The sequence below is a fragment of the Solanum verrucosum genome, unplaced genomic scaffold (assembly GCF_900185275.1).
Source record: "Solanum verrucosum unplaced genomic scaffold, falcon-dt-bn FXZP01000009.1, whole genome shotgun sequence".
NCBI lineage: Eukaryota > Viridiplantae > Streptophyta > Magnoliopsida > Solanales > Solanaceae > Solanum > Solanum verrucosum.
This window is the reverse complement of record NW_026020231.1, coordinates 3,261,173-3,279,417: the sequence shown is the minus strand read 5'-3', so window position 1 is coordinate 3,279,417 and position 18,245 is coordinate 3,261,173. Positions and strand designations below refer to the sequence as shown.

General features: G+C 32.4%; 4 protein-coding genes across 4 annotated transcripts in view; 2 read left to right on the top strand and 2 right to left on the bottom strand.

Moving 5' to 3' along the window:
* LOC125832626 (uncharacterized) overlaps positions 1 to 18,245 on the top strand; it is an 86,750-nt gene that overhangs the window by 15,967 nt on the left and 52,538 nt on the right. The gene's annotated exons all lie outside the window — the stretch shown is intronic.
* Positions 1,574 to 3,351, bottom strand: LOC125832625 (uncharacterized). Its single transcript, XM_049511820.1, has 2 exons — positions 3,243 to 3,351; positions 1,574 to 2,770 (listed from the first exon to the last, which is right to left on the bottom strand). The coding sequence occupies exon 2, from the start codon at positions 2,753 to 2,755 to the stop codon at positions 1,772 to 1,774; it is 984 nt and encodes a 327-aa protein (XP_049367777.1). The 5' UTR covers positions 2,756 to 2,770; positions 3,243 to 3,351; the 3' UTR covers positions 1,574 to 1,771.
* LOC125832621 (protein FAR1-RELATED SEQUENCE 6) lies at positions 4,168 to 6,374 on the bottom strand. The gene has a single exon (XM_049511815.1). The coding sequence runs from the start codon at positions 6,335 to 6,337 to the stop codon at positions 4,256 to 4,258; it is 2,082 nt and encodes a 693-aa protein (XP_049367772.1). The 5' UTR covers positions 6,338 to 6,374; the 3' UTR covers positions 4,168 to 4,255.
* On the top strand, positions 9,526 to 12,069 carry LOC125832619 (G-type lectin S-receptor-like serine/threonine-protein kinase SD2-5). The gene has a single exon (XM_049511813.1). It carries the CDS (start codon positions 9,526 to 9,528, stop codon positions 12,067 to 12,069), a length of 2,544 nt encoding a protein of 847 aa, XP_049367770.1.

Below are 18,245 nucleotides of genomic sequence, written 5' to 3'. Positions count from 1 at the left end.
GGAAGTTACTAAATTTTACGTGTTTTTATTTTTTATATAATAATAAAGTCATAAAATAATTATTACAATAAATTAACTAGATAATGACAACTTTAAATTTGAATGTAGTAAGTTTTAAGGATCCATTAAGACATTTCGTCTAATAATAATTCAATTATTTTAATGTAATAAAATGGTTGTCATTGAAAAAAATCAAGGATATACATGAAGTACTAAAGCTAGAAGAAAAACACATTTGATTATTGTTTTTAACAATTGATTTAGCCAACGTGTTTATAAAAAAATATAACCTTTCAAAATTAATTATTCAGAAATCCCAATTATATTTCATCTCCTTTTTTGAAAAGAAAGAATACCACGTACTGTTTCAATCGACTAATTGTCTTTAATAATTGACTAGACTAAAACTTTTATCAGAGGAACTATAGCCTCTCAAAATTACGACTATATTTCCTCATCACCCTCTCTAACTTAAAATTAAAGAAAAAGAGTTTGGATCACGATTATGACATGTAATTGATTTTATATTGTTGGGAAGAAAAGAAAAGGAATTGAGAAATTTTATTTTTTTTATCAATTTGATCCCAGAAGGGTAGAGCGTAGGTAAACTTTTGTCCTACTTCAAAGATAGAGAGGTTCAAATAGACCATATAATCAAGAAAAAACAATCCAAAGCATCAGCAATCCAAAATAAAAAAAAACAATACTACGTTTACTAGTATGGACTGATAGCAAGACAACACACTCTTACAATCTACCTATTAATCTTCTATCTTCATTCATGTCCTTCACAACAGGTTATGTACCCAATAAGTTGAAATTACGTCATGTCTTGTCTAATCACATATCTCAATACTTCTTTGACCTACCGATCAGCTGAACTCCTTATAAAAATAAAAATAAAAAGAATATAAAATCCGAAAGAGGATCAAGATGAAGAAAGTGAAGATGAATGAGTCAAAAACAAATCCACTATGGCAGGGTGCAAATCGCTTTTGGTAACGTGACTATTCCACCAGCCAAGAGCCTGAGGTGGACATCACGTGTCAAGGGAAAGAAATTGATGATATTTTTAAGGGCAATGTGCATGCCCGAAATAATGTTAGAATGAACTTTAAGATATAACATTAACTTTTATGTAGTCACCTAAAAAGCAAGGAGAACAAAAAGAAGTTAACTTTCTTTTTTTAAAAAAAAAAAATCAAATTTCACGTTGGAGAAACATTACTTCATTGCTAAGGTTAGGGAAGATTGGAAGTACAAGTATGATGGAGCAAGATATTCTCCATTTTCCCCATCATACTTCAGTTTCCTTACCCATACTCTACTCTGTTATCCCAGCCTTTTAAGCTGCTGTGTCTAATTTGCCTCAAGAGCAACACCATGCAAACATAGAGCATAATAGAAATCGATATCACATAAACTAGGTACCATAAATCATACCAAAATAGAAATCTAAAACACACCATACGAGTATCAAGAAAACACTTACTATGCCTTCTAAAACTAGCAAGAGATTAGGGAGAATGAAGGATTGCACAGTCCAGGCAGTTGTGTATATATATATATATATATATATATATCTCAAGTGACTTACCGAAGCATCAAGAGTTGAATCCACAAAATCAAGTCTTCATTTAACTATATACAGAAAGGACACTATAATCCATGTTCTGATGACTAATCAAGTCTTCACATGACCATTTAGGAAGGTTAAACTGCCCAAAGTACTTCTAAGCAAAAGAAATACAAATATTAATTTAAAAACGTATCAACTAGCTCCAGGATCAAGGACGGGTAGCCGGCAATGTAGACTGATTGCCTTATCAGTTTGATGTGTGCCTGGGATGAAGAACTGAAATACGACTGTTAAGCAAGCACCCTGCTGAGCGATCCCATAGAAAGCACAATCTGGTTTGGCTGCATGACACTGAAGACTCTTGAAGAAATGTTTTACACTCACTTGCACTGTCATTGCATCTCCTCTCTGAAGGGCTATTCTTGTCCTTGACTGAGCACTCAAATTTTGATCATCTGTTGGACTCTGTGCTTGTTCTCCTATAACTGACAGCTTCCGGAACTCAGCACCAAGTGTGATTAGGCTAGTAGAAACTTGCAGATGGAGATCACCATACTTGCTAATAGAAACACTAAGGACGTCACCGACATTTTTCATTTTTTCCACAAAGTTCTGTAACTGGTGCATGTCTGGGACTTGTATAAGGGTCTGAGGCAAATCTTGGGCCATATCAAGGGCTGCTTGTAATTCAAGTACATCAGACCTTGACAACGGCTTAGAGATGGGCACATCTTGAATAACGGCAGACTTGTAACCTTTCGTCTCAAAAGTGAGAAAAGGCATTGGTTGTTGAGAATGAGGAGGGAGTTTTTTTACCAGCTTGATTTGGATGTGGTTAGGGGCGCTGTTTCCACCAGGAACTCCACTGTCACTGGCACTGAACTCAGTGTAAATACTAATGATGCTATGAAGGGCACGATGCAGAAGAGAGAGATCAATAGCAAAAGAAATCCGATCATCATTTTGGCTAGAGAGGCGATACTCATCAAAGAGTGCTTCTTTACGGAATTGAGCAATGCATTGTATGCCATCACCATTAAGGAGGTTATGAAGGAAGTATACGTGGTCTCTCGTAAGATAGAGGTGACAGATCTTTCCCATTTTTTCAAGGGCTGGCAGGAACCTCTTGTCCAAGAGGCTGACACCATTGTCCGTTAGAAACGCCTTGAACTTCATTTAGTTCAATAAACACTACAAGGAAATTTAGTACCACCCAGATTACTGCAAGACCAAGCAATCTCCTCCAGATTTATCAAAAGTAAAGCTCAAGTGCTCATCAAGCACTCGTTATTTTTACCAAAATATTAGAGGATTCAGAAAGAAAAAGAACTGCAGATGCAACTAGAGAGGTTTTTAGCTTTTATGCTTACTACGTCTGAAGAATTACGAACTCAATTAGTCATAACATCACATAGTATACATGCAATAAAATCATTGAACAGCATATGAGGATAAAATTTAACCGGAATAAGAATTATAGAGTGCAGATCACAATCACTGTACCGGAAAAATCAACAATCTAGGAGCCTTAAAATTCAACTACCATCTCAGAAATGTCCATAGTAAGAACAAGTAGTCACGAATACGAGCAAATAGATGAAACATGACGGAGGATTGAACAACGAGTAGTTTTCATTTCGAGAGAGAATAGGGAGAAACTTACCAGATCGACGAGGAATTAGGCCAGTTAGGGTTCAGAGCTCTTTTCCTCTTTTCCTTTTCACAAATGGCGGGAGAATTGACGCAAGCCAAATGAGAACCTATTTTATGACATTTTTTTCCTGTCTAAAATAAGATGACCCGCAAATATATGCTTATCTGCCTCTTAAAACTCATACCACAGTAATAACATATTCAATATAATTCTATCAATAGATTTGAAAAGGATAAGGTGTAGGTATACGATATATGTATTTTTATGGGGTAAGGAAGTTGTTTCTAATCACTCAAACTCAAGAAAATCATTTTTTAGAATAGGTTTAAGAGAAATGCAAGAGTAAAAAGATAAGTAAAGATTACCAAAGTAAAATACATACGGACAGTAATAATAAAATTAAAGGATAAAATAATGGTAGCACAATAATAATAATATTGATAAAGGAACATATAGGTGCTCGAAACTCAAACCTTATCTACATTAGGAAGAAAGAAATGTTCCGCTATTTACTAACCATATATCCTAATCCTTCACCTCTATGCTCTCCTATTTGGGATTGTGTTCTCGATAAACTAAAAATATAGCATGTCTTATTTAATCATCTTTTCCCAATTCTTCTTTGATCTACCTCAACCTCTCCCTCAAACTCATATATTTTTTTCCTTTTTTCTTCTGAATTTTGGATGAAAACCAAACACTGGTAAAGTATAACAAGGTAACACAAGAAAATACTATACATGAGGTGATGCCTAAGAACAGATAGTATGCGTAGAGTTCCATTATACATATGCTATAGTAAGGCACAAAAATAATCAGTTCTTTCAACTTTTTAGGTCCAATGCTTCTGGGAGCATTACATTCACATATTTATGCACAGGAAGACAAGGGTTCCAGTAAATGAACCCGAAACTGTATGTATTATATCAACACAGTTACAGATGTCCTTGTTCTATTATCATTATACACAAGAAGAGATTCAGGCACCCTTCGGTTACAAGGACAGATGGTAGATATGCTAATTACAACAAATTTTTATTTGGTTTTTCTTCAATGTGGTGAACTCTGGACAGAGACTCTTCAAATGCATTTAGGGCTACTTTATAATGATCTAGGGAAATCACTCCTTCTTCCACAACTTGTAATGCACTTCTATACAACTGGCTATACCATTGAACCTGTTCAGTAGACTCGGTAGAACTGGATTCAACATCTGGTGCACATAACCTCTTGTAATCCTTTTTCCACCGTGATAAAATGTACTTTGAGGGGATCTCTTCCACACCATTGAAGTTCAGCACACACAATGCATGCCTGCACAAATATCCATAGAAGTTGAAGCAGCTACAAATGCAACGAACTTCTGCTGCTGTTCTGTTGTACAGAACTTCATAGTCCCGTATCTCTCTCCTATTTCCCTCTTCCAAAACACGCTCTTTCACCAAAAATATTACCACCTGCCCATCAACATGTAACTGTGTTGTACTAAAACAAGAATACATCTCCTCGACCTCTAACTGAAATCTTTTAAAGATCTCTCTAGTGTACACTTTTGAAAGCTGCAACTCAAATGAACACCTTGTTTTGAGTTCAGGGTTTGAGCTTCTCGACTCCATATCTGCAAGAGCTTCTTCCTTGAACTTTTTCTGTAAAGCTAATTCATATTTGTCAAGAAACTCTTTTAGAGGAGTTTGCTTGTGCACATATTTATCGAAAAAAGAAGTCAATGTTTCATTCGATCTGGCAGTGGCCATTCCAGCAAAGAAAGTATCTTTCAAATAAACTGGAGCCCATTTAGCTCGGTCATTGTACAATGAACAAAGCCACTCATGATCACCCACTCCAAATCTTTGGATCATAACTCTCCATGCTGCTTCAAAATCAAATGGCTTTAGACCCTCATATATTGTTTTAAACAATGCCTTCCGAATAACATCATAGTTATGCAATCCTCCCAACTTTTCTGGAACTTTCCTCATGATGTGTGATAAAGCAAAACGATGAAGAGACCTCGGGAACACCTCATTTATTGCAGTCTCCAAAACCTTGCATCTTTCTGTAATAATTGTTTGAGGGCAACGTCCAAGAGAGCAGGTGAGCCAAGCTTTAAACACCCAAACATAAGAGGCCTTAGTCTCACCAGCAAGCAGGCCACAGCCCAGCAACATTGACTGACCATGGTGATTTGTTCCCACAAATGCCACAAGAGGGATCTCATATTTGTTGGACAAATATGAATTATCAATATAGATGACATCAACAAAGTAAGCATATGCCGCCCTTGACCTGGCATCAATCCAGAACACGTTCCTCAACTGCCCTTCATCGTTCAGATCCATCAAGTAAAAGAAGTTTGGATTTGTCAATTGCATGCGGCAGAAATAATTATACATGGCTTGTGTGTCTCCTTTTCTTAAGTTAAGCTTATCGTGGAAATCGGATGAAGTTTGGCACCTCCTTGCACTAAAATTGGCATTCCTATTTGCACCTGCATCGATCACTAGTGCCCGGTATAACTTGATTGTTTGCACTTCAGCATTACAGTTTGAATCCAACTTCTTCTTGTTTCCAGCACCTGTTTTCTTGATAGACTTGTATGCTTTTGTACCTAACGAATGATTGTGTTCAAGAGTAACTTCAAGTACTCTCCATCTTTTGGAATCCACCATTCTCATCCTCATCATTGCAGGACAACCAGTTCTAGTTTCCTTGCGCAGCCGGTTTACATCTTTAATCCTCTTGAAGCCCTGGCTACTACAGCATAGTACTGCACCATACTTCTCCCTGCTATTTCTTTTGAACCAAGAATTTTTTACTCTAACACGAAAACCAACCTCCCTGGCATAACAGTTGTAGTAGTTGTAAGCATCATCATACGATTCAAACTCCATTCCTACTGCTGGGGCAACAAATTCCTTCTGCCCATCATCAGTAACACAATTTTGATCATCTAAACCATTTGCCTCTATTTGCCTACCATTTTGAACAAATAATTCATCCGACTCAATTTTCTCAGTGTTCTGATCATCTGACTCTATTTCTTGAAATCTCCCACTGCCTTGCCCAGTAACATCTTGCTCACTGTCAACAGAAGCTTCTTCCATCTGAAATTGAGAAGTATAATTACAAACTAAACTTCTACTTAGAAAGCAAAACCACATAAGCTCGGACGGATTATCTGCTTGTAATAATAAATAACTTGGGATTTTGATTATGTACAACAACATAGCCCGTGAAATCCCACTGGGCAGCTAGAATATATGCATATGCAGACCTTACCACTTTAATAATTAGCTGATCAATCATCAGGTTTCCCAATTTACTAACTAACTTAAACACAAATAGCCCATAAACAAGGGCGGCTCAACCATAAAATAAGGACCTCCAAAGAAACAAAAAAAAACCCAAATTTAGTTACGGAAACATTACCGAAGATGCACAAAAAAGAAAAATCGAGCAAGAGTCAAGATTAAACGAAGAACCAAAAGCACTAAGCAGATAAAAGATGAAGGAGATACATACACATACATAAAAGAGAACCAGATCTGACGAAGACGATGTAAAATGTTGTTAATTACCGTATTAACACTCTTGAAAGAAACAAAATACTTACCATAGTAGAATATAAAAAAAACTATGTAGCCCTTTCTACGACAATAGTTGTTTACGGAGTATATTATTTTGTAATGTTCAATAATATTAATTCATTTTAGAAAATTATAAATAATTTAACATTTATACTAATTCTTAATTTACCTTTATCATTATAGTCATTTGTCTATTACATTTTTTAAAATATTATATTCAAATGGTGATATAGTAAAATTATCTTTCTATTTATACTTTTTTAAGAAGTGTGCAAAGTCGACTAATTTTGGATTGTTATTACTTCTTCTGTACATCTTTACTTGTTCATTATGCTAAAAATATTTTTTCAACAATAATTGTTCACTTTAAAAAATTAAGAGATAATTTACCCTTTTATATCTATTTTACCATTGGTATTAAATATTACTATACAATCTATATTTACCAAAGCATTAAATTTAACATATTCAAAAGGTAATATAGTAAATTTATCCTATTATTTATTGTTTCTTAAGGTATATGTCAAGTTAATAGGAGATAACTATTGTTGGATAATGGGAGTATTAATTTAAAATTTCTTAATAGTTTGTTATTAATCTCTTACTAATTATTATGCACATATTTTTTAAATTTAATTATTGATGTAATTATAATTAAAAATAGAAGACAGTTAAACTTACAAATTCTTTTTATTTCTTGATCTGTCTAATTCACTTCAATTTGAATCAATCATGTTTTAATATTGACTTTGTAAGATTGTGTTCAATTCTTTGAGATGTTTTACTAAACATTTCAAGCTCAAACAAATTATATTATCAAACAATTAAATTTTTAAAAAATATTATCTTAACTTTGAATGTCTTCTAAAGATAACAATGTTTTTTTGCAATTATAAGTATTACAAAATATTATATAAGGAAAAAAATGATAACTCTAGCTAATTGACACATTCACTGAATTGAAGTCTTGATTTTATATTTTCAAACACTTTTAGAATAATTCTGTTAGTTTATATAACAATTGATTTTAATTGATTTTATTGGATAAAGTTTTCAAAACTATAATCAATAAAAGAGATTTAAACATTTGTGTTCTTATGTAACATACAATAATTTATATATGTTATTCTTTTCTTACAAAATATTACAAGACATGTTATACTAACAATTGAAAAAGAAAAATAAATTATTAAATTATAATCGATTATCACATTTTTTTAGCATTTATGAGAATGAAATCTATATAGCTATATATATAATAAACTTTAATAGGGGAGGGCACGGTTCTGCTAACCTGAAATCGGGTTTTGTCCCTCTCTCATGAAGTAGCTTTTGAAATTGAGTTGAAAATATTTTTTAAAAACAATAAAAAAAATTGATAGAGGGGGGAGGGTAGTGAGTGGAAGTAAAAAATAAAAAATTGAAATTAGAAATATCTTTTAAAAATAATTTTTAATATTTTTTGGGAGGGGGTGGGGTAGGGTGTAGGGGCGAGGGTGGGTAAAAAAATTGAATTTAAAACAAGCTTTAAATTATTATTTTTTTAGGGGGTTGGTTGGGGGGCTGGTTTGAGGGTAGGGACAAAATAAATTGATTTTTTCAACAATTTTTTTTTTAATTGGAAGTTGGAAGAGAGTTTTGGAAATTGTTTTCCTTAAGTTTTGAAGGGAAGTCATTTTCCTTAAATTTGAGGAAAATGAGTTGATTTGGAAAACATTTTCCAAAACATTTAACCCAACCAAACATGAGAAAATTGGAAAACATTTTCCTTCCTACCAAACACACCCTAGGTGTCAGAGTCAAGTCCATCCCAATCCAATCCATTTTTGTTTGAGCTTCCGATTCATGCTCCAATTGGTTGTGGACATGAATGGGGTGTTAAAGTGGATTAGAGTTCTACATTGGACTCTCAGTCCTCAATCCAGTTGGGTCTGGGCATGAAGGAGTGTAGAGTGGGTTAGAGTCTCATATTGGTTCGGAAATGGACGGGTGGTTTGCTTATATGGATTTAGGTTCATCTAACTTTTGAGGTTGAATTAGACCCAAGTATCATATTTTTACACGGTTTATAACAAAACTTTTTGACTTATTAAAAAAAAATGCAATTTCTGCTCACGAGGGTAGACATTCTCCAGTAGTCTTTCTCATTTTTTTAGTTTATAATTTTATAGCAACGAAGAAGCAACCTGGAACTTGTAAGAATAAAGAAGATAAAGGGAATGTTTATAGTCTCCATTAAAATAATAGGAAAAAGGAAGACATTAGTCTGTATTCCCACTTTGCTTTAAAATATTAAAAAGGAAACGAGTGATTTCCCACTGTAAATAATTATATCATATTCATCCTTCACGTGTAAAAGGGAATATCCAGAGCATGACCACTTTATGTTTGTGAAAAGTATCATATGAGTAATGATAATATTTATAAATATTTAATGAATTTCTTTATATGAATATACTGTTTGAGTAAAAACAACTGAGTTTGGTATCATCGAATCTGTATCTGTGGTTCTAGCTCTGTCCCTGATTGAAAGTAGACAAACTTTTGTAAAAAAAGAATACCACATGGAATGAAAGTTTTTGTGTGGCCGCTCTCTTGTATTGACCAAAGAGACGCGTTTCCAAAAGAAAGACATTATTAGAACACAGAAGGAGTTGCTAGCAAAGCAGATTTCAAACATTTTCTTTTCTTAGCTTTAGTAAGAAATGATTGCAGAGCAGAGATTGTATTTTCCTCATGTCCTGTTCATCATTTATATTCACTTTTTGTCATTCAGGTTTGCTTCATCCCAGATTTCATGGTACCTAAATGGCAGTTATTTGAATTCTACTGCTGGACTTTCCACTTCATGGACCAATAGGCCGTTTTGGTTTGATGCACAATCCACATATGGATTATCTCTCTTGACACCTATCCTTTTGAGTGCAAATAATGGAAATAAGTACCACTTCTGTGGCTTCTACTGCAATAGCCAAAGTGTTGAATGCCTTCTCGGGATCTTCTTTGCATTCCCGGACAGCTCCTCTACTGACAACAAATTCATGGATCCCCAGTTGGTTTGCTCTGCTAATAGAGACCATCCAGTGAAAGCCAATGCAACCTTGCAACTAGGAAATGATGGCAACTTGGTCTTGGCAGACTCTGATGGCACGTTTGTTTGGTCCACTAATACTACTGGAAAATCTGTTTCTGGCTTAAACATGACAGAAACGGGGAATCTCGTGCTCTTTGACAAAGCCAATCGCACAGTTTGGCAGTCGTTCGATCATCCTACAGATTCTTTGCTCCCGGGGCAGAGCTTGGTTTCTGGGAGGAAGCTCATAGCAAGCGTTTCAGCAACCAATTGGAGTCAAAGTTTGTTTTCTTTAACTATTATCAATGGAAGCTGGGCCACTTACATTGAATCTGATCCACCTCAGTTTTACTATGCTTCAAATAATCCGGATACTAGTAATTATTTCAGTTTTGATGGTGAAACACTTACTGTTCAGCAAGACCCTCCTAAATCACCAGCTCAATTCATGAAGCTTGTGCCTGATGGACATTTACGGGTATACCAATGGGACGAGAATGCATTAGATTGGAAAGTCATATCTGATGTTTTGATTAATGTACATGCAGAGAACTGTGGGTACCCAACGGTGTGTGGAAGATATGGCATTTGTACAAGTAATGGGAAATGTAGTTGTCCACCAGAGCGAAATTTCTTCAGGCCATTAGATGAGAGGAAAATAGATGTTGGATGTTTACAGCTGACTTCCATTTACTGCAACTCTTCGCAGTATCATAGTTATGTAGAGCTCAAGAATACCACATATTTTGCATTTGAGTTAAGTGATGAACGAATTTCGGGCATATTACCGTTTGAGGGGAAAAAGTTGGAAGATTGCAAAGGGGCTTGTCTGAGAAACTGTTCCTGCAAAGCTGTTGTCTTCAGATATGATTCGGATGGGGCTACAACTGGGAGCTGTTTATTACTGAATGAGGTCTTTTCTCTCATAGACACCGAGGACGGAATGGACAAGAGAGTATTTCTTAAGGTGCAGAATTCCTCAAACACTCAGAATCAGTCTCAAACCATTTCTGGAGGAAAAAAATCAAGACCTCACATAGTGATAATAGGATCTACTCTTGCAGCTTTCTTTGGGATAATGTTAAGTATCACAGCTTTCTTTGTTATCTTTAAAAAGAGGACAAAAGATTCCAGAAAGGATGGGGGTTTTCTGGATCTCGAACCAATCTTTCCGGGAATGCTAACTCGGTTCTCTTACAATGAGCTAAGAACAATAACTGAAGATTTCAACAGAAAGCTCGGGGAAGGAGGATTTGGCTCAGTATATGAAGGAACACTAAGTAATGGCACAAAAATAGCTGTAAAGCATCTGGATGGTCTAGGTCATGTGATGGAATCATTCTTAACAGAAGTAAACATAGTCGGTGGGATTCACCACGTCAATCTGGTAAAACTCATTGGATTTTGTGCCGAAAAGACCCAAAGACTTCTGATCTATGAACACATGGTAAATGGATCACTAGATAGGTGGATTTATCATAAAAATGAAGAAAATGGGCTTAGATGGCATACAAGGCAAAGGATTATAACAGATATTGCCAAAGGATTAGCTTATCTTCATGACGAATGCAGCCAGAAGATAATTCATTTGGACATCAAACCACAAAATATCCTTCTAGATAAAAATTTCAATGCTAAGATATCTGATTTTGGTCTGTCGAAACTGATCGATAAAGACGAAAGCAAAGTTGTAACTAGGATGAGAGGAACACCAGGGTATTTGGCTCCTGAATGGTTGAGGTCAGTTATCACTGAGAAAGTAGACGTGTATGCATTTGGAATTGTGCTCTTGGAGCTGTTGTGTGGGAGAAAGAATTTGGATCGGTCCCAAGCTGATGAGGATGTCCATTTGCTAAGTGTTTTCGAAAGAAAATCGGAACAACAGCAGCTTATGGATATTGTTGACAAAAACAATGAGGATATGCAGATCCACAAAGAAGCAGTGACAGAAATGATGAGCATTGCTGCATGGTGTCTACAGGGTGATTTCACCAAGAGGCCTTCCATGTCATTGGTGGTTAAGGCATTGGAAGGTTTGGTGACTGTTGAAACAAACTTGGATTACGATTTCACAAGCCTACCCGAGGTTGAGGATTGCAACCAACAGAGGGAAGACCAACAGAGGGAAGATACTATCAGCTTAATATTGCCTTCAATTTTATCCGGTCCAAGGTGAACAACTAGCTTAAGAGGTTGTAAGTTTTTTTTTTCCTTTCCCTAGTCTATGTCTTTCTTTTGTGAAGATGTATTTCCATGCTTCATCACCAGATCCATCTTTCTCTTGTACATAAATTTGGCTTACAGGTAAACTATGTCATAATGTAAAAGGTAAACTTAAGTAGCTTTGATAGATAACCAATTAACGTCTCGTGGCAGAGATAGATAGCATTTTCTTTCTAATTTGCATCTTTGTGGTCAATACATCTTCATATGCAGCACATTTTATATTTCTACGAGTAAGGTGTCTACTTATTCTGTGTTATAAACAGAAAAAACTGCAGTAAAACATCTTAGTTTCCATATCGTTACAGCTTCAAGATGTCTTCATGTGTGGTCGGACCAAAGAAGAACACACTGAGACAATCAGACGATGGTAAGAAAAATAAAGAATCCTAAGCAGACTGAAAGATAGTTGAATGAGAGGTAGGTAAAAAGAAAAGGGATCATCAGCGCAATCCATTCAGCTGTTCAGAATGAAATGGCTCATGATACTCAATAAGTTAATTAGACTGCACGAAAACTAACATTTCTATAGTAGACAGTGTGTTCTACTTTTCTAAATTATGTTTCTGAAATAGTATTGATATAATAAGGATTATGAAAAACACAAAATGGCATTTCACAGCAAATAACAAGTGATAACTCAAAGGTATGGACATATGGCTGTGACTTACTAGCTATTCAGTCTTGATGATAAATACTACTAAGAATTTACCTAGGTCCTGACAACTGTGATGGAAGTGGAAAACTGATACCAACCACAGATTCCCTTTCTTGATTAGTTCCGGCAACTCTTCTCGTCATTGTTGGAAATGTGAAGCTGTAATCCAAGTCGGTTTCAGCAGCCACTAAACCCTGAAACACCTTAACTACCAATGACATGGAAGGCCTCTTAGTATAATCATTTTGTAAACACCAGGCTGCAATCTTCATCATTTCCACAGCCTCTTTTCTATGTAACTGCATGTCTTCGCTCTTCTTGTCCACCATTTCCAAGAGTTGTCTCTCCACTGCCTTTCTCATGAACAAACTAAGCAAATGCATATCATCCTCATTTACTCTTCTTTATTTTTCATAATTTTTTTCACTTTATGAATTCCAAAGTCTATCACTAATCCTCTAATAACTCCACCTAAATGGTTACTCCACAAAATAAAAGGATTTTTTTATCTTTCTTGTGATTAATTCGCATGACTTCACATATCACTATATAAGTATCAGAAATACATGCTACATTTGACAAAAATTGCTAATCTCAATGATTTAGGGTATTATGATTAAATATTTATGTTTTAATATATTTTTATGTATAAATTTTCATCTTTTACATGGAATAATTTGTTTCTAGCATATGGAGTCTAACTTCTTATTTTACAAGTAAATGTTTAAAGGAGCATGTTAGAGGAGCACAAGATGGATCAAGATTCGAGACAAAGGAAAGGAGAGTTTCTTTTCAATATTAGAGAAGTGATGCACCTTTTTTTTTAAAATTCAATTTTATTTATTTATTTTATATTTTTTTCTACAATTCTATTTACTTATTATTGTACAAAAGTAAATATGTCAATTAGTATTTCATCCTCCCATTTCTTATATGTAAAGGAGAAACATAGGGGAGGTGTTTCTCTTTTAGGTCTTTTTTCTTATTTAATCAATTATTTTATTGTAAAGGTAATTACTTAATTTATTGTACACAAATATTTCATTAGTAGAGGAGCAATTACAACAAAAACTCTTCACATATCTATTTACAAGGACTAAAAAATATCTATAATTCACATCTCTCTAATTTTCACTCTTAAAAATTTTAATATTTTTTAACCTTCTCTGAATTACAAAATGACAATGATCTTAATATTTTAAATTCATCTCTCTTTATTATTTAATTTACTTACAATCAATCTATATATCAATATGTATAATCTATATCTATATATTAGAATATAAAAATTATCTCTTAATTATATATTTTTTATTATTTATGTATTTTAATTATTGTACAAAAATGAATATGTCAATTACTACTCCTTCATTTATTCATATTCTTTAATATAAAAACTTAATAATCTTTATTTTCATTACTCTTATGCCTTTTGATGATTATTACTCTTAAATTACATTAATAGTTTTAAAAAATAATATATATATATATATATATATAATGTGTTATGTTTACAAAAAACACTCCTTTAATTTTCTTAGTTTATGTTACATATGCAATGTTAGAAAATTAATTTTCTTTAACTCTTCTGATTAGGAGAAAAACTCAAAAGTCCCTTGGTTAATTAATATTTCCCCACGCTATTGCATTCATCCCATTCAAGCTAATTGTTGCTCTTAAATAACCTATAAATGGGTTCTTTAAAATTTCAGTTTTTTTTATCTTTGGTTACCTATTATAATTATCTATTTCAAAGACCTTTCTTAACCATTATTGTCATAATTACATACTTATAGTGAATATGTATAGCACCAAAATGATGTCTTTCACTATTTTTTATCCCCATGTGATGAGTAACAGATTTTATGTGTAACACCAATATTTTTTTAGGGAAAAGGGTCTGAAAAATACTTCAACTTTGGTCGAATTTGTTGTTACGATACCAAACTTTCATGAGGACCTATTACCCCCTAGACTATTTAATACCGTATTTTAAACATATATATGTGCCCACGTGGACATAAAAAATATTGCATAATTATAAATAGTAATGTGTCCACGTGGGCACATATATACCTTTAAAATACACTATTAAATAGTTCAGGGGTAAAAAATACACTATTAAATAGTTCAGGAGGGTAAAAGGTCCTCCATAAAGTTTGGTATCGTAACAGCAATTTCGGCCAAAGTTGAAGTATTTTTCAGACCCTTTTCCCTTCTTTTTATTGCGTTATCGTAATTCATATTGTTTAAAATTTAATTGTAGGTTTGATATAGTTTTCAAAATTAAAGATAGACTTGTACGTTTGTATTATCTTTTCGAACAAAAATTAAAGAGCAAAATAAACTTTTTGATTATTTATAATATTGAGGTATTAGATAAAGATTAAAGCAGAACGAGGAGTATGAGAAGAGAATTTTGAAGGTCAAATCGAAGAGATTTTTTATTATCGCGCGAAGCGCGAACAAGTTCACTAGTATATATATAAAGGAGGATCTCCAGCCCGATGATGTGGCATGCCTCAATGATCAATATCTTTATTTATCTATTTTCTCTGATTTTTGGGTTTTTTTTTTTCCTATTTTTTCATGTAAATAAATTTTTATTAAGGCTACAATAATTAATAAATTCTAATTAATTATTAATTAACATGTAAATGGATTCTAATTAAGGCTACAATAATTAATAGATTCTAATTAATTACTCATATTAATTAACGTTTAGTAAAGTAACGCCATGTAACTGCTTTTCTCTTTCGGCCAACTATCACAAATAGACATCTATTTGCTATAAAAATTTCAACACCCTCAATTATCATTACATAAAACTTTCATATTCCTAACAGTAAATCATTAATCATTAATAAATACTAAATGTGTAAATAAGACTTATAAAATTCCACAATAATTGTAACGTTAACATAACTGCAGCATTAACAACAAAAGAAACAATAACCTTATAAATAGTACTGAATTAGCTATAGATTTCAAACACATCATGAAAATAATGGATCCTTCATGTTTGATGCATCATCACTCTCATCATATTTTGCAGGTCATTTTCTAATTTCTTTATCAAAATCTATTTGGATACGTAGAATTATAATATATATTTATTGAAATAATAAACAAAATCTGTAAAGTAGAAAATTTTTCTTTTCTGTATTTTGCAGATAAAGAAGGTATATGTGTACAATGTGATGCTTGGTGATGCTAAGATATTGATGGATAAATTCTCTTGTTCAAGTAAGTGCCAGGTTTAATCTCATATCCTTCAATTCTTAGTTAGAGTTTTGAAAATAAAGTCATCAATAATAACATTTATTTTGTAAATTAAAGTCTATAAAAACTCACATTTGTATATCAAAATAAAATTATTACAAAATCTAACAATTAAAGAAGCTCAACACATCGAAAATCGACAGCCAATTTGTGAATCTTAAGAATGACGGTCATTACAAAGTATCAGTTCTTTCTTTCTATCCTGTTGATTACAAAGCATGAGAACATTTGAATATTAAATGATATGAAGAGTTAATTAAAAAAAAATGAATTTATTATTATTTTTAAAAGTAGTGATTAAATTTAGTGTGATAATGGAGTAGAATGAGGAGGTAGAGATGACAACTTACAAAAGAAAAGGAAGAAGATATCAAATTAATTGAAAAGAAATAAAAAGAAAAAAGTAAGAGACAGAAAAATCTAAACATAGTAAATAAATAATAACCATTAAAAGGTAAGAAAATAAATATAGGACATTAAGTTACGTTGCCTTTTATTTTATTTATAAAGTAACTCAAATATAAAAATTATGCTACAATTTCGTTTCCATGTATGCTTCTTTTTAATTTATCAATTATACTTTTTTTCATTTTTTATCTTTACTCTTAATTTTTAATTAATGGATAAAAAAACAGCAAAAGAATTTCTTTTTATTTTCAATCTTTGGCATTTTACTCATTTTTATTAGTATTTTGTCCTTTTTGTTAATTTCTTTTGTTGTTCATTTAGAAAGTCATTTTATTTTATTTTATAACTCAAAAGTCATCAATTATTGATATTCCACTTAAAAAATCACTCAACTATTGATATTTCATTTAGAAAGTCATTCTATTTTTCGAATCAAAGAATAAAAGTATACTTTGTATAATTATCTTAAATTAATTTAATATATGAAATTAGAATAACAAATTATAGTTATTTTTAATTTTATTTAATTCAAATATTTATAATATAGAAATTCTCTTTTTTATTTATTCTTTTGCTTTAAAATTATCTTAAGTATATTTAGTTTAGATGTAGTTTTATTTGGGTAGGATTTTCATTGTAGAAAATGCTTGATTTTTTTAGCATCATAATGAGAGTAAATGTAGTATAGGTGACCTATTTAAAGTGGCATGGCGGAAATAAGAAAATAACAATTAACTTTGACACTATTTTAATTGGAGAGTATAAAAAAGATGTTAAAATTAATAAAGAGTTTTCATAATATAGTTAAAATAACTAATAATGTTACATGTAGACAATAGAGTGAATATAAGATCGATGACAATGAATTAATTATTTAATAGTTGCGGGAAGCGCGACCAAGTTCCTTAGTACATTTAAAAAATTAAATAAATGTAACTCTCTTTTCTAAACTTTGACTTTAAACCAACCATTCTATTGAGTCAAACCTGACCATAAATTTGTATTCATATGGTCTTTTAAACAAAACTATCTCAAATGTTTGAAATTTGGTGTATGTAGTAATCATGGAGTAATCCGATTTAATTTATTGCATATATTTGAAGAATTAAAAACCCGAAATAAGATAACAGTTTCATATCTTTCTAGTTTTTAATTCTTTTTCTTTCTTTTTTTCGTGAGATAACTGAAAGATTCTTATCATATAGGAGAATAGTGTTTATGTTCGAAGATCTATAAGACTATAACAATTCAATGACAATATTTCCATATTCAGCATTAGTTGAAGCTGATTAACAATTACTTATATAGTGAGAATAAAGAAACTTACAAATTATTTTCACTGCTAAATTAACCAGAGAGGTGTTCGCTCACCGAAGTGAAATTGCCAACCGATTATGAAACCATTTTAGTGTTAATTTAGTTGCGGGCCGAAATTATCAATTCAGATTATTCGCCGATTTTGGGCTTGGGAAGATTTGAGGAGAATTTGGGGAATTGCACAAATACCCCTTTTTAAGTTGGTATTTTATTTTTGTCATACATTATAATTTGGGTGAGATATATTTAAATTAATTTGATGAATGTCACGTAGAATTCATATCTACTTGTTTAATTTTATATAAGTTGAATCTATATCTACTGTTTAATTTTATATAAGTTTAGGTGGTTATCTTCTATGTATTCAAAGTTGGATGACATAAATATCAAACAAGGTCAAGTTAAAGAATACATTTATTTATTATGTCCGGTATAATGCTACAATTGTTATGTTGCTTGTTTTG